At 40.5% G+C, this 26,627-nt stretch overlaps 1 protein-coding gene across 15 annotated transcripts in view; it reads right to left on the bottom strand.

Annotated features, from left to right (window-relative positions):
• MAGI2 (membrane associated guanylate kinase, WW and PDZ domain containing 2) overlaps nt 1-26,627 on the bottom strand; it is a 1,169,121-nt gene that overhangs the window by 155,566 nt on the left and 986,928 nt on the right. For 14 of the 15 annotated variants that reach the window (XM_030558726.1, XM_030558640.1, XM_030558551.1 and 11 more), the window contains one exon: nt 22,808-23,443. The exons of the other annotated variant lie outside the window; for it this stretch is intronic. In XM_030558726.1, the coding sequence (XP_030414586.1) occupies nt 22,808-23,443 (636 nt within the window). The remainder of the gene's footprint in view (nt 1-22,807; nt 23,444-26,627) is intronic. 15 annotated transcript variants of the gene reach the window in all.

Here is a 26,627-nt window from a genome sequence, read left to right on the forward strand (position 1 = left end):
TTGAAAATCTGCCTTTAAAGTTGTTTTGCACTTGATATTTTGACTAAGAATTACATGTTGCTATGCCCAGTGGTCTGATTATTATAGGTACTGAGTATGCACACTTTCATTTGCAGTCAATAGGAGCTACAGGTGCTCAGGATGAATGCGTAAACATGAGAAAACTTCTGAATTAATAGGGATTCTTTAGTCTTCATAAACCTACTGATTATCGGATTGCTTCTGCTCCTGCTGAAGTAAATCAGGCTCACAGACAGTTACTGACAATCCTGTAATTAGATTTACTGGGTTTAATTTGTGAAATCATTGCTATGTAGATATTTAAAGTGCACATTTTCCTCCCTATCAACTATATTACATTCCAAATTACTATTAGTTATTTCTTTCCTGTGCTGTAGTTGACATCACTATATAATTGCAAAATACATTATTTGTAGATTTAAAGGGACAAAAGGGAGCCAGTGAAAAAGTGGTTAGAACACAAATTCTGGAAATAAGGAGCCCTGGTTATATTCCTAACATGTGTGACCTTAAAGTCACATAACCTCTTTGTGTCTGAGCTTCCTAAGCTGTAAAATTGGGATAATGACAGAAGTTCTTTGAGATCTTTCAAAGTGCCATGTAATTACAAAGCATCCTGATTAATAAGAAAATGGAGAAACTCTCTCTTTACAAACCAACAAAAATCTCATCTCTGTGTTATTTCTGAGGAAAAGAGATAATTAACCCTTTTATACCCAGTATTCTAGAAGCAGAGCCTGCAGCGGCTGTGATTCTGCAGGTGCAGAATTTGCCATTTGGGGCAGTTGATGAAGAAATCATTTTTTTGTATGCCAGTATAGCTGATTTTGTTGCAACTGGCTGCCTTTGTGAGCTTCCTTCCTGCGACTCCCTACAAGGACAGCAGGTCTAGCTGTTTTCCATTAGCGTGCTCCATAGCTATGTATATTTACTAGGGCTATTGATTAATCACAGTTAACCCATGTGTTTAACTCCAAAAAGAAAAATGAATCGTGGTTAAAAAAATTAATCGCAATTAAACACAGTTTTAATCACACTGTTAAACAATAGACTACCAATTGAAATTTATTAAATATTTTTGGTTGTTTTCCTACATTTTCAAATATATTGATTTCAATTACAACAGAGAATACAAAGTGTACAGTGCTCACTTTATTTTATTTTTTATTACAAATATTTGCATTGTAAAAGTTATAAACAAAAGAAATTGTATTTTTCAATTCACCTATACAAGTACTGTAGTGCAACTCTTTATCGTGAAAGTGAAACTTACAAATGTTGATTTTCATAACATAATTGCACTCAAGAACAAAACAATGTAAAACTTTAGTGCCTACAAGTCCACTCAGTCCTTCTTCTTGATCAGCCAGTTGCTAATAAGTTTGTTTACATTTATGGGAGATATACTATTGCTTATTTACAATGTCACCTGAAAGTGAGAACAGGCATTTGCATGGCACTTTTGTAGCTGGCATTGCAAGGTATTTACCGTGCCAGATATACAAACATTCATATGCCTCTTCACGCTTCCACCACCATTCCAGAGGACATGCTTCCATGCTGATGACACTTGTTAAAAAATAATGCATTAATTAATTTATGACTCAACTCCTTGGGGGCAATTATATGTTTCTTGCTGTTTTTTATCTGCATTTTACCATATGTTTCATGTTATAGCTGTCTCAGATGATGATCCAGCATATGTGTTCATTTTAAGAACACTTCACTGCAGATATGACAAAATGCAAAGAAGATACCCATGTGAAATTTCTTAAGATACTACAGCACTCAACCCAAGCTTTAAGAATCTGAAGTGCCTTTCAAAATATGAGAGGGACGAAATGTGGAGCATGCTTTCAGAAGTCTTAAAAGCACGACACTCTGATGCGGAAACGATAGAACCATGAAAAACGAAAATCAACCTTCTGCTGGTGGAATCTGATTCAGATGATGAAAATGAACATGAGTTGGTCCACATTGCTTTGGATCGTTATCTAGCCAAACCTGTCATCAGCATGGAAGCATGTTCTCTGGAACAGTGGTTGAAGCATGAAGGGGCATATGAATCTTTAGCATATCTGGCACATAAATATCTCGTGAAGCCAGCTATAACAATGCCATATGAATGCCCATTCTCACTTTCAGATGACACTGTAAACAAGTGGGCAGCATTATCTCCTTCAAATGTAAACACACTTGTTTGTCTGAGCAATTGGCTGAACAAGGAGTAGGACTGAGTGGACTTTCCAGGCTCTAAAGTTTTACATTGTTTTATTTTTGAATGCAGTTTTTTTGTACATTATTGCAAGTTCAACTTTCATGATAAAGAGATTGCAGTACACATGTATGAGGTGAATTGAAAAATACTATTTCTTTTACAATGCAAATATTTGTAATAAAAATAAAGGAGCGCTGTATCCTTTGTATCTGTGTTGTAATTGAAAAAAAAATTGAAAATTTAGAAAACATCCAAAATATTTAAATAATGTTTTTCTATTATTAACAGTGTGATTAATTTTTTAGTTGCACGATTAATCACGATTACTTTTTCAAATTGTGCGATTAAGCGCAATTTTTTAAATCACTTGACAACCCTAATATTTACCTCATGAGAAGGACAGCAGGTGCGCTTCCACTGATTTTCCACAAACAGCCACTTGCATGAATGGTCATGGAACGCAATTTTTCCACTTGCATCCTTGAGTATTGATGCTGGAAATAGTGTATTTTACATGGACAGGAGGCTCAGGTTCCCCAGAGTTTTTGCTAGACTGCTTCCACAAAGACATTAAATCAGCCAGACAATTTGTTGAAGCATTGTATGGAAAACCATAGAGGAGATCCCAAATTTCAGAAGATCATTAACAAATATAGAAACACTAGTTAAAGGTAAGCCACTTCAAAGGGCCTGATTTGTGCATGGTAAGATGAATTATTACTGATTTTAAATACAAGATTACCTGCCTGGGAAAATAGGAAAAGGACCTACAATAGATAAAAACTTTGGGGAAAAAAGGAAAGACATCTGGAAGAGGGCCAAAACCTCCTCAATTTGTGTCAATATTAAGGATAATTACTACAAAATACTTTATCAATGGTACCTCACTAAATTCAAATGAAGGAAAATATATAAAAGGGAGCCAAATTAAGAAATTACTCTGGTTTTGAAGTTGTGTAATGTTGGTTCCTTTCTCTGGTTCAAAACCAGCTTGTTACTATCCCTTTAATTTTTCACCTTAAAAAGCTCATAAGTTTTCTTCATATTTAAAGGAATAAGGCTGCACTTCAGCAACATTATTAATAATTTTTGTTGTGCATAGTTTTTAGCATTGTCTATTCCCATTGATATCAACAGCACTGATTTCAGTGGGAGTTGGATTGCGCATCATGGCCCTGATCCAGCAAAGGAATGAAGCATGTCTTTAACTTAACTTTCAGCATGTGAAAAGTCCGTTGAACCCAATGAGACTACTCATAGCTTTAAAATAAAGTACATGCTTAAATGCTTGACAGAACTGGGGCCTCTATATGTATGAGCAGGCTGCTCACTATTGACTGGCTGGAGCCAAGAAAAACCGTAACAATAAATCTATAAAATATTGAAAGTTCTCAATTGATTTCAAATAATAGGCATTCAAGAAAACTGAAATCTGTTCATGTTTGTAAATTGTATGAGCAGAAAACTAACCTACATTCTCTCAAGAGTGGATATTCCTCCTTCTACCAATCTCTGGAGCCAATATAACACTAACCTCTGCAGCAAGGGCTCAGATTTTTCCAGCACATCAGTACTGGATCTTGTGGCAAACTGGAAATTAGACAGTAACCTGATATACATGGAAAAATATTCACAAAATTGTTACTAAATTAAATATTCAAACGAATAATATGACTAATACAGTTATATAATTTAATTAACAGACTTTGTTTTCTGAATGTTTTTCTGTGCATTTCATTATGCCACAGAACTTCCAGACTGCTGCTGAATCGTGCCATGGGGCACAATTGCTGCGAAGTTAGGCACAGTGTGCTACAGACAGCTCAGGGCTCATAATTAAGAATCATAACTCAAACTTTATGGGAGTTTTCCTCTCTGCCCTAGCAACTGAGTGCCTTTATTCTGACAGTAGCATACTCAACTCCCATTCAGATTTTTTAAGTAACAGAAAGTTTTCCTTCCACCTCTCAATGTTCAGTTCAGTTGTGTTTCTTTAAGCACCTGAAAGTCATCCCAATGCCATCTCATTAAGTTCAAGTGACAGCAGATCTTTGGTCCTAGATAGTTGTCTGAACCTTATTCAAAATATCCAAATCACGTGGGTCATTAAAATGGGGCATCTTTCAAGAACATGCCCTCATGAGATTTTTTTGATACTTTCTACTTCAGGCCAGGTCACAAATGCCAAAAGAACCATTTTCCTTGTAATGTTTCATTGCTTCTGATTCAAATTGAACTTCAAGTACTCAAGCTTGAAAATTCTGGCCCTTATATTTATGATGATGAGCTAGTAGGGTCTGATTCTGCCAGGTGCTTGAACACCCCTGCAAGGTGGTGACTGCTCTGAATTCTTGTTGAAGTCAATGGGAATTCATCACCTCACACTGCAGGATAAGGTAAAGGAAAGGCTACTGCGGTGGAAGACGAGAGAAGGCAACTTTTTATTAATATAACAAATACATAGATTTTAACATACTGAGCTGAAAAGAAATGGAAACTGAAGACAGAAGCTGCAATGCTATCATCACGGTCTTACTGATGACAGCAATATTATTACACACAGTGTCAGAGGTGCATGAGGTGCTTTGTAGACAAATAAACACATACAGCTGCCCTAAGGATCTTAAAAGCTAATTGAGATACAATCTGGCCAGGGACAACCATGTGGCTGGGGGGATGAAAATGGAAGTTAGTGCAGGGTTCAAAGAATGGGGTGACATGATAAGAATAAAAGGCAAGGAAGATGAGTTTATTTGCAGTATTCTGCATGGGCTTGTGGGTAAAATGTGAGATTCAGAGGAAAAGGAAAAGAGGCAGTTGCAGGAGTCAAGACAAAAGATGACTAGCGCATGCAGCATGGTTTTATCACTAGAGATAGAAAGGATCATATGAATTGAAAGGAACCATCTTTGAGAATGACACAGAAGATCAATGTCCTGGACAACTGTGGTTATTAAGGAGCCCAGAGTACTTTCTATAATAGTGGAATTGTTAACCCCAGTGTTTTGGACAAATCCCAATATATGTAATTATTTTGTTTTCCTAAAATTCCCTGTATAGTTCATTTATAGATGAATGCATTTCAGAGAGAGAGAGAGCGTTGGAGGGCAAGTCAGTAAAGAGATCCTAATATATAGAGATTATAAAGTGCTTTGAGAGTCTTTGGAATTCAATGTTCTATATCTATCTACCTATCTTTTATATTATTAGAGGATTCTTTTAAATAAGAATATTCTGATGGGAATTCTATACTATGGATGGCTCTTCTTGTAAATGAATACATCTAACGTAAATCATAACGAGATTGATAGATAAATACTAAAACCTGGAGAGAATGATTTTTGCCATATACTCTGGCATCAGAATGAACAGCAGCAGGTTAAAAATCAGTACCTTATGCTCCCTAGATCTCTGCAAATTATTTCAAGAACTTTATAACAAAGCTTTCAAAAACACTGTGTAATAACACAAGAATAAGAGTCTTAAATCATTTTTCTCTCTCTCTACACTGACTTATTTTTAGCTATGGACTGATCCAGCATATATTTACTACTGAACATAGAGATTACTATTGTGAATGTTGATTGATGCTCAGGTCTGCTAAACACTTAGGAGTTGAGAGCTCTCTCATGGCTGCCTGCAACCAAGCTCTTGAGTCATGTGTCTGGCTGGGCTGTTGTTCTGCCTTTGGTGTTATGGACCACTGTGGAGGCAGATTTCAAGCAGCCGACTGGTCTCTGCTGCCCCTCCGAGCCTGACCAGCATGGGAGCCTCAGCACCACGAGGAAGAGATGGAGTGGCAGCTGGTTTGCATTGCTGGTAGGAAGGGGGACGGAGACCAGAATTTGTCTTAAAAGCGAGGCAGGGGCTGAAAAGAGATAGGACTGGGAGCTGGACTGAAAAAGGACGGGGAAGAATGAGAGAGGCTGGAGGGTAGAGGTAGAATGGGGATGGCTGTCCTCAGTTCCCCTACATCTGCAACAGCCCTCAGGCTTTCACTGCCTTTGCAACTAAGGCCCCCAGGCTCTTTCTTTCCCTTCACATCCACCACAAAAAAATCTTCCTGGAGTGCAAAAAGACACCACACTTCTCCCACCACTCTCCAGGTTCTCTCCACCGCACAACACAATCCTTCTTCCAGACTCCCTCAACCCTTGGTAGTTCCTGACACCATCCTGTATTCTGTTCTCCACTTGTTTCCCCAGTGCCCTGAGGCTGCCCCTGGTGGCCTACAATCTTGCCACTTCTGAGATTTGCACGAAAGAGATGCCTGTCTCCTACATACCTACTCTCACAAATGTGATGGGGGAGGCCAAAAAGAAAATCATTTCAGGGATTATTTATTACTGCTGAGAAACGCAACATCAGCATGCAGTTTAGCAGCCATGTACAGTAGATCTCATGTCAGCAAAGGCATTTTTGGAAATTAAAAGGAAGTTTTCCTCCTCTGTTTCTAGTTTCCCCTCCTTCCTTAGGGGACAGATTCTGAAATCCTTACTCACAGTGCATTGCATCTTACCCTGCAAGCACCTTCCCTCTAAAATCAGTGAGTAAGGGTGGCACAAACTGGCCTCAACTTCCTAATACCAATCTCTTTTCTAATGAGAATAAGTTACCACAAAGAAACAATTTCATGAGGACACTAAGAACAAGCAGGTGCTGACCTTGTTTCAAGCAACATATTTATAATGCTAAATATTAAAATATATGCAGATAATATTATGGTAACTAAAACTATCAGCAAAACTTCTTCTGAGATACTAACTAATCCCTGATGTATTATTTAACATAAGCTACTTTCACTCTTCAGAAAAACCGTATGGATTTTTTTTCCTCCCTAGATATTAACAAAGTAGTCTTTTAGGAGAAAAAAAATCTCACTGCAGAAATGGAAATTATTTCTTCCTTTTAATAAAATGACATGCTACATTTTAAAGTCACTTTTCAAACCTTTAAACATGCGGACAATTTTTGAATCTTTGATTTCTCTTCTTTTTTTTAATCACTGGATCTTTAAACATTCTCCATTTAACTTAAACGTTCTTGCTTAAGAGACAATTATTTCACAGGTCCCATTAAATAGAAACTGATATGTAAACTAAAAAGAAATCCCCTTACATTTATGCACAAAGGCTTGTATTCTGCAAGCCCAAGGCAATGAAAGCTACAAAATAAACTCAAGTGAGGATCTCTCTCAATCACCAAACAATAAAGCAGCATGCAGTGTATGTTTTCCTAACCTTTTACATACAGTAGCATTCATATTTTACAAACTAATTGGAGATTGAGGCATTCATGAAATGGAAAAGTTGACCATCTCAAAATTACAGGAGGCACAGTGCATAAATAGCAGTGTGTTGCACTGCCCTGCTTTCTTCTTGCCCTTCAAACCACTGCAAAGTGATTGCAAATTCACTGAAGGCATTGGCATGTGAAAGGATGTTGAGATTGCCTTCATCGGTATCACTTTTGTTATGTGGCTTTTTTTCCTTCAGGTATAACTGGTCATTTGTAAGATTAGTGTTCATAAAATCAAGGGTCTACTGTACTGAAATGCTGTTTCAAATCATGAGAAATCATGCACCAGACAGCAATTCATTTCTTTTCAGAAATAGGTTTAAAAAAATCATTGAAACAAACTTGATATTCCAACTTTCAGTATCTGCACCTGACAATTATGGAATAGATGTCTTTTATTTTGTAATTGTAAGGGTGATGCCGAAAAGGTGTAGGTTTGTTGTTTTTTATTGCGTTTGAACTGTAAGTCACCTTGGGGCTTTTTGTGAAGAGCATTGTTTAACAGAGGCATGCTACTGTTTTTAAAGCAGAGTAATATAAGTGTTATATATTGTCAGAGGGTGGCACACCCATTGTTACTGCCAGTCTTCATTTTTAAGAACATAAAGCTTTTTCCTGCAAGGAAAGCAGCTGTATGGTGAATTGGTAAAAGATAGATGTCAGATCTAAAAAGCTAACTTTGTTGGTGCAGCTTGGCATAATGACAATCAGTCTGATCCAAGAGGTTGAGGCTGTTCTGTCTAGAAGTGCTTTAAGTAATAATTAGAACATACATCAATTTCTCATTCCCCAATACTGTATCTTATGCCTGTGTCATAATAATGTACTCACTTGTTTTATAGTGTATTAGCTTACTTTATTTCTATATTTCTACAAAATATTGCACTGTATTACAAAACACTGCCACAATGTCTACACAATGTACTTTAACATTGTATTTTCAAACCCAACAACCGAAGTTTAATAAAATATTACACAATACCATGCAGAATGACAGAAAAATTGTTCAACATAATTAGACTAATCTTAGTCACACCATAGTACACTGGCATAAACTGTTTTACTCTTGTATTTTTAATGAATTGGCTCTTTCTGCAGACATTCCACCTGGCATCCTGTTAGACCTCATAAACTAAGGAGGTATGGGTTAGATCAGTGCTTAGACTGGACACCTCCCGGGAAAAACTACTTGCTTCAGGAAGCAGCATCGGTGATTCAGTAGTAGCACTCTTACCTCTGAGTAAGGTCCTGGGGCACTGGTCTAGAGAAGGTGCAATTTTTCAGATGAGACATAACAAAGGCCCCAACCATGTCCTTACAACATTTTTCGCAAGGATTCGTGTGTCCTGACCAAACTCCAATGTAGGCAAGTGTGTTCTGCCTATCTATATACCTTTGCTACTTCAAATGGATAAGGTATTCTTCAGTTGCTATCCTAAAACTGTTGTGTAGTGCTGTATGGACTCTTGTATCCCACAGCAGAGGATGCTGCATTTTATTTGCAGATAAAGTGAAGTGATTCTATATAATGCAAGTATTGACTGTAATTCTGTAATGAAACTTGATGATTTGTGAAAATGACTATGAAGGCGTATTAATAATAACAAAGTCAAATTGTGTACTGTATTCTCATCCTGGGCACAAGGATTTAATGGCATCCTTAATTCTTTCAATATAAAAGTGCCAAGATGAGAATGTACTTATGTAAACCTATATTTGTTTTTACTAGAAGATATTCTAAAGGGACCTGTTTCTCCACACAATGAGCAAATGTAACTCCCATTAATGTTAACAAGAATTAGGCACACAAATCTCTATGATAACTGTTCCCTTAAGTTTTTAATGAAAGAACCAGTCACATTTAATACAGATCTTCCAAGCCTGTGTTAGACAGGAGTTCCACCAATAATAAAAGAACTTTTGAAATGAAATGCCTGATAATACTCATTAAAAATCTTCTATGCATATATGCAAAAAAGATTTATCTAATGCACTGTAAAAGTATACATAAATGTGCCACACAGTGAAAGAACGTTATTAAGGAGAATGAGGTACACCCATAATACTATTACTTTGAGATGTAACACCGTTAATATCACTTCCATTAATACTGCTAATTATTACTGATGTCTACTTTTTTTTAGGGCTTTATATTCATTTAAAAAGTCTATGGTTTCTCATTCAGAAATATGAAGGCAAACGCACAGTTTTATTGCTACTTGAACTGTGGAATAAAAGACATAAAAGTCTCAATGTGACTTTTAGGTGATTGTGTCCCTGCCACGTCTCTCTCTCTCTTAGGGTTTTACCATACAACGTTAGTAACAAATAACATGTAACCACGCATTAGTCTGTTGAGATTGTTGCCCAAGTAGAATTTACCATTTGTCTTCTTAATAAGATTCAGATATTTCCTGTAAAAAATCCAGCCCAGAGACAGAACCCATTTTTGACTTTACCTGCTGTAATTTGTAAAATATTTATTAAACTGGGTTGATATACCAAATAACAAGATGTTTAACACTTCTTTCAAGTTAATCCAAAACATTCACAAACGACCTCAATTTGTAGTATTAAAAAGACTTAAACACTCTGAAGGTTATGAGGACAGGTGTCTGCATATTTAATACCCACTAGCCTTATGCCTCTGCAGGTAACACAATAGTGCTTGCTGAGATATGAGGTGCCTTACTGGAAATACTGAATCTAGAATGCAGTGCTTCCAGGAATAATATGCAAGTGTCAGCAAGTCAGTATTTTTAGCCTGGTAACTTTATTTCCTAAAAGCCTTCCAGAGGTTTTACTTCTGGAAATACTATCGGAAATATGAGTGGGCCCTAAAAGGGATGACATGAAAATACCATGGTCAGAGACATCTGTTTTTTTGTAGGGAGGTAGAGAAGGGTGAGTGAGCTAATAAAGTAAATGAAGCTGATGGTACAGTATGCCTAAGAGCAACCCTTTCAGAAAACGTTTGCTTGTGAAATCTCTCTGTCATTACTGACTAAAATTTATTTATGGAGAACAATCATAACCTTCCCTCCTGCAAACAGAGAAACAAAAACCAACGAAAGAGTGATTGTTTGGCATAGAATTAATGAGGATGAAATTGTTGACGTTCAGGTGCTACATAAAAGCTCATAACTTTGAGATGGGAAATTTAAAAATGTCTGTTCATATATACAATCTTAATTTTTTCCAGGGGTAGATTTAAGGACTTGGGCCCAGAGAGCAAATGAACTGAGGGGTAATAATAGAGCATTGCATGGAACTGGACAGGTGGCAGGCAGAAGTAGAATGGAGCTGGAAAACTGGAACAGTGAGATGAAAAAATGGAGAGTGTTTCATGTTCCACTTGCTGGATAATCATATGAAAGGCTCCATACTTGTATAAGTAAACTGACATTTATTAAGAGAAACATTTACAGGGCTGCTTCAACTGCAGCTTGCATTCTATCCACGTGTACCTGGACATCCTGCTGCCTCCTCCAAACTCTTCCCTCCTGTGGTCCTCCCTCCAAGTTCTGTGAAGGTTTTAACAATTTCTGGTTTTGTACCTTTTGTACATGCACTTGCTGTCTTGCTGGGGTCGGAGGTTATTAGTACATAGCCCACCTTAGAAACGTAGGTAGCCTTTTCTGCCATCCCACTGTAGACTGTTAGGCCTCATAGTTCTTCAAGTATGCTGGTCTTTGAACCAGTTTTCCACTTCTTCTTTGTGTTACGGATGTTGGTAGGAGACTTACTTCCACACTACAGCTGCCTTCATTCTCGTGGGTGCTGTCCTGATGATCCTCTGTTTACATTTCTTCTATGTCAAGCCAACTGATGGCTGAGACTGTTATGTTCTCCTGGTCCTGACTTTGTCCCTGTCCATCTGTTTGGACTCTGTCTGCCTACAACTGGCTTTGGTTTGGTCTCCACTGCTGTCCTGAGTCTGTAGCTACCTCATATGACTTGTGTTGCACCGCAGGCTGGACGACTGCCTTTTGCCATTGCTTTATGTGGCTATTTGGTGATTGGACCCAGTCCCGCTTATTTGTGCATAAATGGCCTGAGGTCTTCGGCTCCTTTGTTGTAAATGGTTGCCTGCTTAGCTGGGTGCTTTCTTAATTGCTTCTGTGCACTGTCAGTAGTTCCTGCCCCATCAGATCTTTGTGCTGGGCTACTCTCTAGTCTCTGGCAGGGTGTATTACGATGGTTCAACATTGCCAGATAGGGATCCTTTCCTGTCTGTTTTGCCTTTGCTATCAGTCTCTTAGCTGTCTCTGTCACAGACTCCGCATTCCTATTGCTTTGTGAGTAACCAGGGGAAGATAGTTTTGTATGTAAATACTCATTTGACACTGAATTGTTTGAGGTCTCCTGCAGCATACTGTGGCTCATTGTCAGAGCAGAAAATATCAGCTATGACATGTCTTGCAAAATGCATCTTTGGTTTCTTGATCATGGTTCTTACCTGAGAGTTGTCCAGATATCCTATTTCTCTGACAAAATATACCGGTGTTCAGACTCTACACACTATTGTAGTAATTTCTGTACAAGACATGTCTTATGCGGTATCATTTAAAAACTCATAATTAGTTGATCAATAATATCATGGCAAAATGTGCAAAGCAGAATCATATGTGAAGTTATAAATTTAAGTTGAAATCATGACTAAAAGTATGTTTTCCAGATAAATCTTGGGAGGGGCCAAACCAGTTCCTCAGACACAAAGGGCAAGCTGATGAACCAGCCAGGTGTAAACAAGGCTGATGGACTATCATGTGCTAAGTGGCCATTCTTTGGCAGGAAAGGGGTAGAGGCAAAAATCTACATTTTAGGAAAGAAACAGCATGGAGTTTCTGTCAACACTGATTGGTTGTCACCTTGCTCCCAGCTGGAAATGCTTCTCAAAGGGGAGACAGTACCCTTTGCATACATCTCACTGTTCCATGTATGCTCTCAATTGGGCATAGATACACCGCCAGCCTTGTCTCAGGCATGCCTCTATCCCCAAGTGTGAACTGTGTATCTGTCTCACGATATCAGCTCTTAAATCTGCTGAGATTACTGCTCAATCCTCTTTAAACAGAACCCCATCTTGCACACACAGTTTATCCCTCATCTGGTAGTAGAGTGATGCCCCCTTTGGCGCTTGCTCCTTGTGATCCAGCTGTCACAGATAGCTAAGGGTTAATGTCTCTTTCACCTGAAACACCTGACCAGAGAACCAATCAGGAAACTGGATTTTTTCAACTTTGGGTGGAGGGAAGTGTGTCTCTGAGTCTTTTGTCTGTTTGCCTGCTTCTCTGAGCTTTGGAGAAGTACTTTTTATTTTCTAGTCTTCTGTTTCTAAGTGTAAGGACAAAGAGATCAGATAGTAAGTTCTATGGTTTCTTTTCTTTGGTATTTGCATGAATGTAAGTGCTGGGTGCTTTAATTTGTATTCTTTTTGAATAAGGCTGTTTATTCAATATTCTTTTAAGCAATTGACCCTGTGTTGTATCATCTTAATACAGAGAGAACATTTGTATTTTTTCTTTCTTTTTTATATAAAGTTTTCTTTTAAGACCTGTTGGAGTTTTTCTTTACTTCAGGGAAATTAAGTCTGTACTCACCAGGGAATTGGTGGGAGGAAGAAATCAGGGGAAAGCTGTGTGTTGGATTGCTAGCCTGATTTTGCATTTCCTCTGGGTGAAGAGGAAAGTGCTTTTGTTCCAGGATTGGGAACGGAGAGGGGGACTCACTCTGCGTAGTTTCACAGAGCTTGTGTCTGTGTATCTCTCCAGGAGCACCTGGAGGGGGGAAGGGAATCAGGATTATTTCCCTTTGTTGTGAGACTCAAGGGATTTGGGTCTTGTGGTCCCCAGGGAAGGTTTTTCAGGGGGACCAGAGTGCCCCAAAACACTCTAATTTTTTGGGTGGTGGCAGCAGTACCAGGTCCAAGCTGGTAACTAAGCTTGGAGGTTTTCATGCTAACCCCCAAATTTTGGACGCTAAGGTCCAGAATCTGGGAATAAGGTTATGTCACCAGCCAACCCTCAAGTGTGAAATGTTTTACTGCCTGTAGTACCCTTCCTTTTGGGCACTGTATTAGATTGCCTGGAGCCTCTCATCAGAGATGAGAAGGTATTGTAGCATGTTGACAGATGGCTCTGTGGAACAGCAGACAGAGTCTGTGGTGTACTCTACCAGGTATGCCCTGCTCAGTGTATCTGCCACCAGCAATGACTTTGCTGGGCAGTAACCTATCATCGCCCCATAGTGCTGGAGTCTGCTTGTGATCAGACTACACATCTACCTAGTGCCCAAAGGTGAGCTGATGGAATAGTTCCATTCCAAAAAGCACAGTCAGTAGCTCCTTTTCTGTCGGAGCATATCCCCTTTCTGTATCTATCAGAGCTCACCCGTACAATGCTATGGGCTTCTGGCTTTGCATCAATGTGTCAGGGAAGTCAGGATCAAGGATGAGAATCCACATCAGGTTTTAGGGTCTGGGTCAGAAGGCAAAGTCCAAATCAAGCTGAGGTCAAAGTCAGGAGTTCAGGAGCAGGAATGGCCAAGGTAGCTACAGAAGATCCTCGCTGTTGCCTGGACACTTTCTGGAACGCCACATAGGTTTATATAGGGTGAGGAGCCAGTCAGGAGCCATGAGGCTGCTGTCTGTCAGACCCCTTAAGGGTGGACTTCCCATGGTCTGTCACCACAGTTGGTTGTGACTAGCAGAGCACAAGCTGGTTACAATTGCTTTATTATGATCAAATCCATGGCTTGCACTGCCCTGCTGACCAGCAGTGGGTGAAACTCCTGTGTATGAACTATCAACTCTAAGTGATAACATTTCTTGTACAATAAAGCCATTCTGAGGTCAGTGGCAAATGCAGACTGTTAATAAGAAACCCACGATACATCACCAGCACTGGGTCACATTTCTCCAGTCTAATATTGATGCTTATCAGTGTTGCTGGGACTACATTTCAGCCAGTTCCAAAATCCAGCTAATATTGAATTGGTTGTTGATCTAATAGCAGTTGCAAATAAGCAGTGGAATGGCCAGGCAGTCTTCTTCTGCAGTGCATGTTCAATGAGAGTCTTTGGATCTGCTAAAGTCACACTGCAGTTACCCTCCTGTTCAGTGGAAGTCTCTAGGTCCTGAGTTACTGCATGTACTGCTGCATTTTCCATCCTGGGGTAGCTGCAGCATTGGGACATAAAGTGGTTCTGTTTCTAATGCCTTTTGCACTATTGCCCAGAGCAGGGGTAGGCAACCTATGGCATGCGTGCCAAAGGTGGCATGCGAGCTGATTTTTCAGCAGCACTCACACTGCCCGGGTCTTGGCCACCAGTCTGGGGAATCTACATTTTAATTTAGTTTTAAATGATGCTTCTTAAACATTTTAAAAACCTTATTTACTTTACATACAACAATAGTTTAGTTATATATTATAGACTTAGAGAAAGAGACTTTCTAAAAATGTTTAAACGTATTATTGGCACGCGAAACCTTAAATTATAATGAATAAATGAAGACTCAGCACATTACTTCTGAAAGGTTGCTGACCCCTGGCCCACAGGTCGGGCATTTTTCTTTATGCTTTTCATGTTGTTTTCCACAGTATCTACACTGCAACATGTTGCCTGCATTCTTAGTCAGTCTGTCTCTGTCCTGCTTCCTGGGTTCCTTTAGCTTGAGCCTATGTACTTGTTTTGCACTAGCATCTGTTATTGTTACGAGCCTTTCCATGGACTTTTGACCAGCCATTGCCATCTGGGAGGCATTTCTCCAGGTTTAGAGCTGTCTCTTGCAACAATCTCTCCTTTAAGATGGAATCATGTGTCCCACAAATGATCCTGTCTGTAATTAGGGAATCTTCAGTGTCTCCAAAGTTACACATAGATGTCTGAATTCTCAGTTCTGTAACTTAAGTATCTATTCTCTCTTCTACTTGTTGGTTTCAGTTAAAAGTAGAGTATCTCTGTACAAGTTTATTCTGGCTGAGGTCACAGTACCCATCAAATACTCTTATCAGCTGTTCCAGTGTTTTCATCATTGTTCCTGGCACCCGATTCTTGTCCTTCCCCTCAATTATATATCTATATATAATTTTCTCATCATTATCATGCACAGTCAGCTATGTATACAAAGTTCTTGCTTCTATTGCTTCCATGCTTGTGCAAGGCTTTTTTCCCCCTGGAAAATCAGCATTCCTGTTGGTCTCAGTCCCTCCTTCCTACCTGTTTGCTGTTTCCAAATACTGTGTTTGCTTGTTAATCACACACTCTTCCTTTCTGTAGGTCTCATTTCACTAACCGCTGCCACTATATTTCATGTACTGTGTACTGGATAATATCATGAAAAGACTTTGCACTTTTAAAACTATGCTGGCGCTGTCTTAGGAACTGTTTACACAGATGCTTGAGCGGAAGCTAAGATGCTATCCATGTGCACATATACTGACATCTGGGTGCCTCCTCTGAACGCTTCCCTCCTGCAATCTGAGCTCCTCTCTCCATGTTCCATGCAGGCTGCTACAGAGGAGAAGCATGAGGTGTGAGCTGAATGGGGAAGGGAAGGCGGCAGAGCAAAATTGGATGGGTCAGTGCAAGCATTCTGGGTAATAATTTTTGTGCAGCCCACAAAACCGGATTCCTCTCAATTTGCCAGATGGGTGTTTATATAGAGAAATAGAATCAGGCAAGATTTTTGGTATTTTTGTATTAGAATATCTATGAATGAATAAAATACTTACTCTGTCTTGTTTTTGTTCTTCCCTTCTTTTCCTTTTCTGCTTTTCCTTTTAGCTACTCTTTGTTCTCATGTATCCTGGAAAAATCTTTTGCCCTGTCAGTGTCTTTTCCTTCATTCTAACTTTTCTGCAGATTTAATAGTTCATTCTCTCTTCTATTTCTCTGTGTTCTCTCCCTTCTTTGTCATGGTCTCTCAATATTCTTCTTTCTTTCTCCCACATTCTCTTTACTTCCCTCTTTGTCTGTCATTGCTTTCACTGCTTTCTCTCTCCTTCCCCAGTCTCTCCCGTACTCCCTCTCCTACTCACTTTCCAATCTCCATTGTCTCCACTGGGGGTATGTCTACACTATGAGATTATTCCGATTTTACATAAACCGGTTTTGTAAAACAGATTGTATAAAGTCGAGTGCACGCGGCCACACTAAGCACATTAATTCGGCAGTGTGCGTCCATGTACCAAGGCTAGCATCGATTTCCAGAGCATTGCACTGTGAGTAGCTATCCCGTAGCTATCCCATAGTTCTCACAGTCTCCCCAGCCCATTGGAATTCTGGGTTGAGATCTCAATGCACGATGGTGCAAAAACAGTGTGCGGGTAATTCTGGGTAAATGTCGTCACTCATTCCTTCCTCCGTGAAAGCAACTGCAGACAATCATTTCGCGCCCTTTTTCCCTGGACTGCCCTGGCAGACGCCATAGCACATCAACCATGGAGCCCGTTTTGCCTTTTGTCACTGTCACCGTAGGTGTACAGGATGCCGCTGACAGATGCGGTACTGCAGTGCTACACAGCAGCATTCATTTGCCATTGCAAGATAGCAGGGATGGTTACCAGTCATTCTGTACCATCTGCTGTGCCACTGTAAATTGGCAATGAGATGATGGTTATCAGTCGTTCTGTACCGTCTGCTGCTGTCATGGGTGCTCCTGGCTGGCCTTAGCTGAGGTCGGCCGGGGGTGCAAAGACAAAAATGGGAATGACTCCCCGAGTCAATCCCTCCTTTATGGTTTATCTAAAAATAGAGTCAGTCCTGCCTAGAATATGGGGCAAGTGTACTAGAGAACTAGTGTATCAGAGAACCAGAGAGCACAGCCGCTCTGTGTCAGATCCCACAGAAATGATGAGCTACATGCCTTTCATGGGGGGTGCCCCTGCAACAATCCCACCCGTTGATTCCCTTCTCCCCCAACCTTTCTGGGCTACCATGGCAGTGTCCTCCATTTGTGTGATGAAGTAATAAAGAATGCAGGAATAAGAAACACTGACTTTTTAGTGAGATAAAATGAGGGGGAGGCAGCCTCCAGCTGCTATGATAGTCCAGGCAGGACATTAAACGGTGGGGGGGAGAGGAGCCCAGCATCCCGCTGCTATGATAGTCCAGACAGTACAGAATCTTTTCTTTAGACATGAAAGGAGGGGGGCTTATGGAACTCAGCCCCCAGCTGCTATGATGAAGACGGTTACCAGCTGTTCTGTACCATCTACTGGGAATGACCGGGAGTCATTCCTATTTTTACTCAGGCGCCCCCGGCCGGCCTCACCTGAGGCCAGCCAGGAGCACTCACGGGATGATGATGACAATGGATAGCAGTCATATTGTATCGTCTGCCACCAGGGAAGGGAGGGGAGGAGAGGGGAGAGGATGCTGCTATTCATTGTCGCAGCACCGCGTCTACCAGCAGCAAGCAGTAGACATAGGGTGACATATAAAAAAGTCAAGAAATGATTTTTTTCCCTTTTCTTTCACGGTGGGGGAGGGGGGTAAATCGACGACATATACCCTGAACCACCCCAGACAATGTGTTTGACCCTACAGGCATTGGGAGCTCAGCCAAGAATGCAAATGCTTTTTGGAGACTGCAGGGACTGTGGGATAGCTGGAGTCCTCAGTACCCCCTCCCTCCCTCCATGAGTGTCCATTTGATTCTTTGGCTTTCCATTACGCTTGTCACACAGCACTGTGCTGTGGCCTCTGTCTATCATAGCCTGGAGATTTTTTCAAATGCTTTCTCATTTTGTCTTCTGTAATGGAGCTGTGATAGAACAGATTTGTCTCCCCATACAGCGATCAGATCCAGTATCTCCTGTACGGCCCATGCTGGAGCTCTTTTTGGATTTGAGATTGCATCGCCACCCATGCTGATCAGAGCTCCATGCTGGGCAAACAGGAAATGAAATTCAAAAGTTCACAGGGCTTTTCCTGTTTATCTGGCCAGTGCATCCGAGTTTGGATTGCTGTCCAGAGCAGTCACAATGGTGCACTGTGGGATACCGCCTGGAGGCCAATACCGTAGATTTGCGGCCACACTAACCCTAATCCGATATGGTAATAACGATTTCAGCGCTACTTCTCTCGTTGGGGAGGAGTACAGAAACCGGTTTAAAGAGCCCTTTATATCGATATAAAGGGCCTCGTTGTGTGGACAGGTGCAGCGTTAAATCGGTTTAACGCTGCTAAAATCGGTTTAAATCCGTAGTGTAGACCAGGCCTCACTCTGCCATACTTTTACACACATACATATACAAACCTGCTTCCTCTGTGTCTCGGAAGAGAGGATGTCCAATTTTCCCTCACCATCCAGCAAGGAGATGGGGACCATAATTTTAATTCTCCAAGTCAAGTTTTATTTCTTTTGCTTTCATTATTCTCTCTCCCAACCTCAAATCTTCTTTTATGTCTCATCAAGGGAATGGGTCAGGTGATGACATTCTACCCCCTGCCCCAAGACAAGGGAGTGGTTGCTCTTCTGAGGTAAGTGTAGGAAGGATTTGGGAGATTGGCCAGCCAGAATCAGAGCTAAACTGGTCGGCAAGGAGGTAAGAGTGGAGGAGCTTTAACTGCAGGCAGGAAGGAGCTCAGCTGGGCTGCCTACTGTACTTGATAAAAAGTTCTGTGTTCCCTGAGCACCACAACACCTCCTTAGATTAGCTGGTGTGGGCTTGTGCTGACTTGGCTACCTATTAGTATTTTGGGAAAAAGTCAGGCGTAGGTCTATCTCATTTTCTCTAGAGATGTAGCCAACCTGTGAAATGACAATATTGGACAAACAGATGAATTACTAATGCTGCTTTAGAAGTAATAAGGTGAACACACAGAAAAATCAGGAGTTCTTCCTCCTCTTCACTTGGGCAAACGTTGGCTTCTTTTTGACTTGTTTCACACACCCTCACTTTTGGTCCAAAGGAAGTCCCATTTCCCCCCCCCCTTAATTATTTTTGTTAAATGGCCATGCTACTGATCTTCTAAGCTTGAGGGCAAACAGCTTTTGCTAATGCCGTAGAATGACCCACCAGAAGATGCCTGTAATGAATATATCTGTGAAGCAGTGTCCACCCTTTTCACATAAGAATAAGGATAAGATTTTTTGACCAGAGAGTGAGAGACAAGTTGCTTCTGAAACTGGACTTGTCCCACTGCATCATATCATCAGGCCTTAGGTCAACATGCAGGAATAACTGATAAAACCCCCAATATGCATCACACAACCTCTATTCTCCAGCAAATAACATAAATAAGAATAATACATTGTGCTTAGTCTTTGTAAAAATGAGACGCTAAAGACACGATGCATAGAACAATGAAATAAAATGAGGCCACATTTCAACTGTCATCATGCACCCAAATAAAAAAATAAAGATGGCATATAAAAAGTAATGAAGAGGTGTAACTTGTTTTCATCGATGTCATAGATGAAATATTTTAGAATCATAGCAGGTTTAGATAAATATTTCTAGGGCTGTGTTTCATATTGAGGTTATCTTATCTGAACTGGTCACAAAATCTCTTTCTTTGTTCATATTGGGATAACAAAGAGGTGGAAAGACAGATTTTTATTCAAGAAACATTCTCTCTCATTTCCGTTAGAATATAACATTTTATAATCCTCCTGCTAGAAGATTTTTCCCTAAATTAAATTAGTCCATTTTTGCTTTGGAGGACTCACAACAATAGGGGACATCACCATTTCCTGTATAAGACTTTTTGAGAATCAATGTGCACTAGGAAGTATTTCCCAACATTCAGCCTAAATTCTCATTTATTTTATTTTGACCCATGACTTCTACTTATATCTCTGGTACTATGCTGAAAACTCCTATCCCTCTTTGGTGTTCATCACTGTTCACTTTCTAGTACTTGTAGACAGTTGTCCTCTTCTACATCATTGCTTTGCCAAGCTCTTGATAGAAAGAAGAAAAGATGACAGCATGAATGCTTGTCAAAGCAATGATTAAAGGCATGTCTTCATGACCATGATAAATCTTCACCACCACCATTAATGCAGTGGCACCGATTTAGTGGGTATGGTGAAGACACGCTAAGTCGATGGGACAGCACTCTCCCGTCGATGTCTGTAATCCACCTCAACAAGAGGCAGAAGCCATGTCGATGGGAGAGCATCTCCCATTGACATAGCATAGTGTAGATACCGTTGTAAGTTGATCTAAGATATGTCAAATTGAATTATTTTACTTAACTAGCATAATTTAGATTGACTTACAGCTTAGTTTAGACCAAGTCTAAGAGGAAGTTCCAGAGAGAGAGAGAGACTAACATCTTTATGGGCCACAGTGTATTGCCTTTGAAGGTTTTAACCACTAAATTGCATTATAAGCTCATATTTAATATGCTGTTCACTATCACCGTATTCCACTTTCTTCTTCCTTTGAAGATGTACATTTTGGATAATTTTCCCCAGAGAAGTGTTAGCTTGAATTTTTTCCATGTTAAATCCTTTTTTGTTGTAATTCTAACCTCTCTAGTTCCCTTTATACTATATCTCACTACCCAATATGTCCTCATTTATCATCATCTGCGACTTAAAACAATGTGTGGTTTACCCCAACTCTTCCAGTTTATTAATGCTCAATAAAACAAGACCTAAATCAAACTACTATAACACCTCCTGGTCATCACTTGCTCCCTTCAAGTTCATATATCGCTATTTACCATTACTTTTTGCTCAGTCTTTCAGTCAATTTTCATTCCATGCAATAGATGTCATATTCAATCTAATGGCAATTAATTTTTCATAGATGATTCTGAGAGGTATACTGTAGCAACTGCTTAGCTGAAGCCTACATATATTAAATTTCCCTAATTTTTCTCCATCCATTAATTTGGTAATTTGAGAAAAAATAATCAGGTTTCTGTGGCATGATTTGCACTAGGCGTTATAGACCTTGGAATTCTAATTCTAAGTTTTTTTAACTATGTTCACTTTTGTCATTTGCATACATTAATACTTATTTCACTTCTCATTCTCCCGCTTCTAAAAAAAGAAAGTGATGAATATATTTTTCATTAATCTATTTGTTTTGCAGCACAGAGTAATGTATATCTAATGACATGTGACTATGGATTACTAATTTAGAGTAAGTACTATCATTTCCAGTGGTGTACTTTAATTAAAGGAACCATTCCTAGTCTTCAGTTTACATCTTTACAAATAGCCATTGGATGTTTATCATTAAGATTAACAAATCAGGAAAAAAAATCTGCTATACTAAAATGTTAAAAGTAAAGAAATTAAAGGTCACCATACAGGTATTACAAAGGACTGGTTCTTACTATTGTTTCCTTATTCTATCCTCTCAAACCCAATAGAACATACACAGGTTTAGTATAATAGGGTTGCTCATGAACATGGGGCTGCTAGAAGCCATTTTTTAAATAGACACAAAACACACTGACTTATTAGTTTTGGGGCAAAAATAAACAACCATTTACAACAGTTTTTCAAAGAAGGAAAAATTTAGGTCAAATGGCCTAGCAAACTTGACAGTGTAGCTTTAAGTTTTGATAAATTCACGTGTTCCGATTTTGATCTCCTTGATTTAACTAACAAATCTGGGTTGCGTTGGGACTCTTAGGGTATGTCTACACTGTAATAAAACACCCACGGCTAGCTAGGGTGACCAGATGTCCTGATTTTATAGGGACAGTCCTGATTTTGTGGGCTTTTTCTTATATAGGCACCTATTACCCTCCACCCCCGTCCCGATTTTTTACATTTGCTCTCTAGTCATCATATGGCTTGCCATGTCAGCTGACTTGGGCTCGCAGGGCTTGGTTCTATGGAACTATAAAATTGCAGTGTAGACATTACAGCTTGAGCCCGAATGTCTACACTGCAATTTTATAACCCTGCAACCCAAACCTTGCAAGCCCAAGTCAGCTGACATGGGCCAGCGGTCGATGTCTTATTGCAGTGTAGACATACCCTAAGAGCTTGCAGGCAACCATCATGCAACCTATTAAATGCTAAAAGGTCCTGGGATGCCTTGGAGAGTGTGTTACACTTATACAGAGAGGGAGATTTTGATGTATGCTTAGAGCCTCAAAACATAGAATAGGATGTAATAAATGATTACATTTTGCCTACAGTACTTATTATATATACACAATTTTTTCAGAATAAATGATATTTCCTCCCAGAACAAACCGTTTCCGATCCAGCACACAAGGATAAGTAGTTCTCATCGTTTAGAACTGTTCACATACATTTTTGTAATTGTACAGACTTTCTAGACTTACCTCCTCTATGGATAATCAAAGAAGTTTCACTTCCAACAGGACATTCTTTAAGTATATCCACTACTTCTGCATGGCTCAGGTTCTGTACATTCTGCTGGTTGATCTCAACAATAAGGTCACCTTCACACAAACCAGGACATCCCTGAATGTCTAGAATTTGCTTCACCCTCTGTCCTGTAGGACTGTCTGCTATAGTGAAGCCAAAGCCCTGGGCCCCTTTCACAATGGTTAAGGTCATGAGTTCAGCTTGGGTGGCCCCAGAAGAAGCCATTGATACATTATCATCATGAACAGGTGGTGGGAATGTGCTATCAAGCTGACTATCTGCTGGAATGGAGTGCAAGGGATGTGGTGGTCGATCTGTTACATCTGGAACAGATTGAGAGGTCCTAGAAATGTATTCCAAATAAGTTTCATAGTTATGTCTTCCATTTACCACTACCGGAGGCCTCTCCATTACTGCAAGTGGTGGCACCATGCTGTTGGCAGGATCTTCAGGATCAAAGGGCAAAGGGTATCCACGACATAGCACCAGGTTGACACTCTGACCAATAGGAACTGACTGGAAGAGTTTGACTACATCTGCGTGAGTATGCCCAAGGACACAAACTTCATTAATATAGACAATGACATCACCTAGAAAGAGAAAAAAATAGTGATGACATGAGAAAACTTCAATTACTATTGACACAAAAGGAATGGAATTTGTTTATGAGAGCAGATATAGGAAATCACCATTCTACTAAAAAGTAAAATCAATTAGAGCAATATTCAGATCAATCAAAGGTGATACCAGGCTGCAATTTGTCTTCCTACAAAGATAAATGAGATAGTTCAGTGCTGAAATAATTATAACAGAGCAACAGCTCTACTATAATTAAGGTTCAGACTAAAGGTTTCTGTCTAAATCTCAGCTCATCTGAGTGCTCTGAAATCTACATGGTTACTCAGATTGCATTAAAATTTGGGTGGTTTAGGGTTCTATTAGTGACCCAAAGCTGGGAACATTTGACCAAAGGACTAGTGAAATACAGTCCCTACCGCCTTTCTTAAAGCTGAGTGATTCTGGGCAACCTTTTTTTGGTCCCAGATGGAAATCAACCCAGGGCTCAGATCACTGCACCAGAGTCCCAGCACTCAAAGTTACCCCAGCAGAGCTCATGGCATCTACCAGCCCTTTGAAGGAAAATCAAAACGTTATTTCAAAAAGATTGTGCTTCTCCGGTTAGGCTTGTTGTAAATCTCACATTCTTAATATCACACCTAATGAATTACACTGAGCATGTGCAGTGAGACTGGCCAGCTATCTGGAAAACTATGTTTTCAACATAGGACCTTAGTCACTCAGTGGGCGTGGCACAGTCACTGAATCTGAGCATCATCCCTGGCAATGAGAGTTCAAATCCTACCTAGAGCAGAAATCTGAAGTCAAACAAACAAAAAAGCAGGGATATTACTCCAATCTGCTTCTGTCAAGGGGGGAAATGTAATATGAGTACAGCTGAAGGTGCTGAAATTATTCTTTTAAAAAAGAAAATAAATTTCACAAGCAAATGTTTGCTGGGAGGGGAGGGTGATTAGGAGAGGAAGAGTAGGTGGGAATAGGAGGGGAGGGTTTGGGGGATCAGGGATGATGAGGGCTAGCAGGTGGGGTGGGACACTGGGAAAGGAGATGGGGGGGCGAATGATGGGAACTGGGGCAGAATATGGGCTGGGGCACCTGTCAGCTCCACATTTCCCTGCTGGGTGTACGCCGTGGCAGTTCACAGATCACATAGCTATTGTTTCAGGCTGTATTCATCTCCATCGGGTATTCTTTTTCAGAGATGAAACTTATTGAGATGAATAGGCCACTTAACATCTCTCAAAATCTGCAACCATGAACTGTGAACCCACCCTGGGAAGAAATCTGAGAATGAACTGTAAACATTGGGGAAAAATCTGCCATTCTCAAGGTTTTAATGTATTTATTAATCATTTTGGCTAAATGTAATCTGAGTACAGCAGAATATTCAGAAGGCTCAAACTATTTTTGAAAAGAAAATAAATTACACATGCGAATGCTCACTGGGATGGGAGGGGTGATTGGGGTGCAACAGTAGGTGGTAATAGGGGTGGGGGACTTGGGTCTGCAGCAAGGGATGGGAAATATTATAGAGTAGGGGATAAATGGGAATGGGCGCTAGGGAAGGGAAGAGGAGCTGGGGGACTCAAATAAGAGGGAGGGTTTAGGGGGAGTGGCAGAGGAGAGGATGGGAGGGGTTGGAGAGTATATAGCATAGCAGAGAAGTTTAGGGGTCTGCATGCTGGGATCTATAAGGGTCTCAGTTCCTCTCCCTGCCCACTGTGTGCTCTGGAGGATCCTGCTCCTCAGGCAGTGTCTAAGCCCCTCTCCCTACCCCTCCATGTGAGCTGGGATCTGAGGTGGGGAGACTGAAGGTAATGCAAATTTATACATCTGAAATCCGGAAAATGAATAGCTATACATCATCCCTGTGCAGTGTTGGGATCAGGGGCTGGACAGGGGTTTGTGGGAGAGGCCTAGTTTGGAGGAGGGTCAGACTGCGTGTACCTCAGATATGACTGGGGAAGCCGGGCTGAAGCAAGGGGGAGGAGTCCCAGCTGGAGGACAGTTAGTGTTGGGAGTAAAGGTCTGTGCTCAGTGTGCAGCTCAGGCTACACAACTAAGGTAGTGTGCAGGCCTCCGGTAAACTGCTGCCTGGATATGTGTATGCAGCTGCATGGGACAAGAGACAGCAAGGAGCAACTTAGATATTAGTGGCTTTTCCAGTGCCAACTAATGGCTTAATGGGAAGGGAGGGGGAGCTGGAAATGTTGGCGGGCTGGGAGAGTGGCGCTACATGTGGCAGAGAATGGAGAAGGAGAGAGACATATCAGTCTTCTCACCTGTTGAAAGTTACTGTAACTGCCATACTATAAAACTGCCAAAAGCTTGGGACACAGACCATGGATGAAATTTCTCTCACCAACCATGTAAGCAATTACACATTGCAAACATTTCAAAGGACAACCATGACCTCCACTCCACTGTAACAAAATGTACAGGAGGAGGGAAGGGCATAGAGGAAATTCTATAAGCAATCATGTGGCCTAGTAGAAAGACTACTGGACTGGGACTATTCCCAGCTGTGCCACTGGCATCCTGGGTGGCCTTGGGGAAATCACTTAACCTCTCCATGCCTCAGTTTCCCCTTTGTACAATGGGGATGGTGATGTAAAGTTCTTTGAGATCTAGCTAATGAAAAACACTATATAAAAGCTAGTTCTTTTAATTATTACCTAACCATAGCAGCACATCAGCTGAAAACCTGGGTGGGGATTACAACTGTCAAAGTGAACACCAACTGCTAACAACAAACATTTCCCTGCTTAAGTAATTAGGAAATTAAATGGCACAAAGCTTGTTACCACAGAGTTACGGTTGCGTGGTGAGAGCTTGTGCCCTTCCAGAATGTCGGAACTCAAATTTCTGAAAACCAGGAAATACAGAGTTTAAGGTAAATGCCCACGCAATCTTAACTCTGCCCTCTTTGAATGATGCCCCAATACACCCAGAACATACACAATCCCGCTCCGTCTTTTCACTAAAATGGTGAGGTGCCACCTACGCTTCCCCTACACTCTTAACACTGAGCCTACTGCCCCAACAGAATACCACACTTGGAAAATTTAATAACCACTTCAGACCTGTTCACAAGCCCTTTACATTTTCACACAGGACAGTGGTTCTCAGACTTCATTGTACCATGACCCCTTTCTGACAACAAAAATTACTTCACAACCCCAGGAGAGGGGACCG

The sequence above is a fragment of the Gopherus evgoodei genome, chromosome 1, assembly GCF_007399415.2.
Source record: "Gopherus evgoodei ecotype Sinaloan lineage chromosome 1, rGopEvg1_v1.p, whole genome shotgun sequence".
Taxonomy (NCBI): Eukaryota; Metazoa; Chordata; order Testudines; family Testudinidae; genus Gopherus; species Gopherus evgoodei.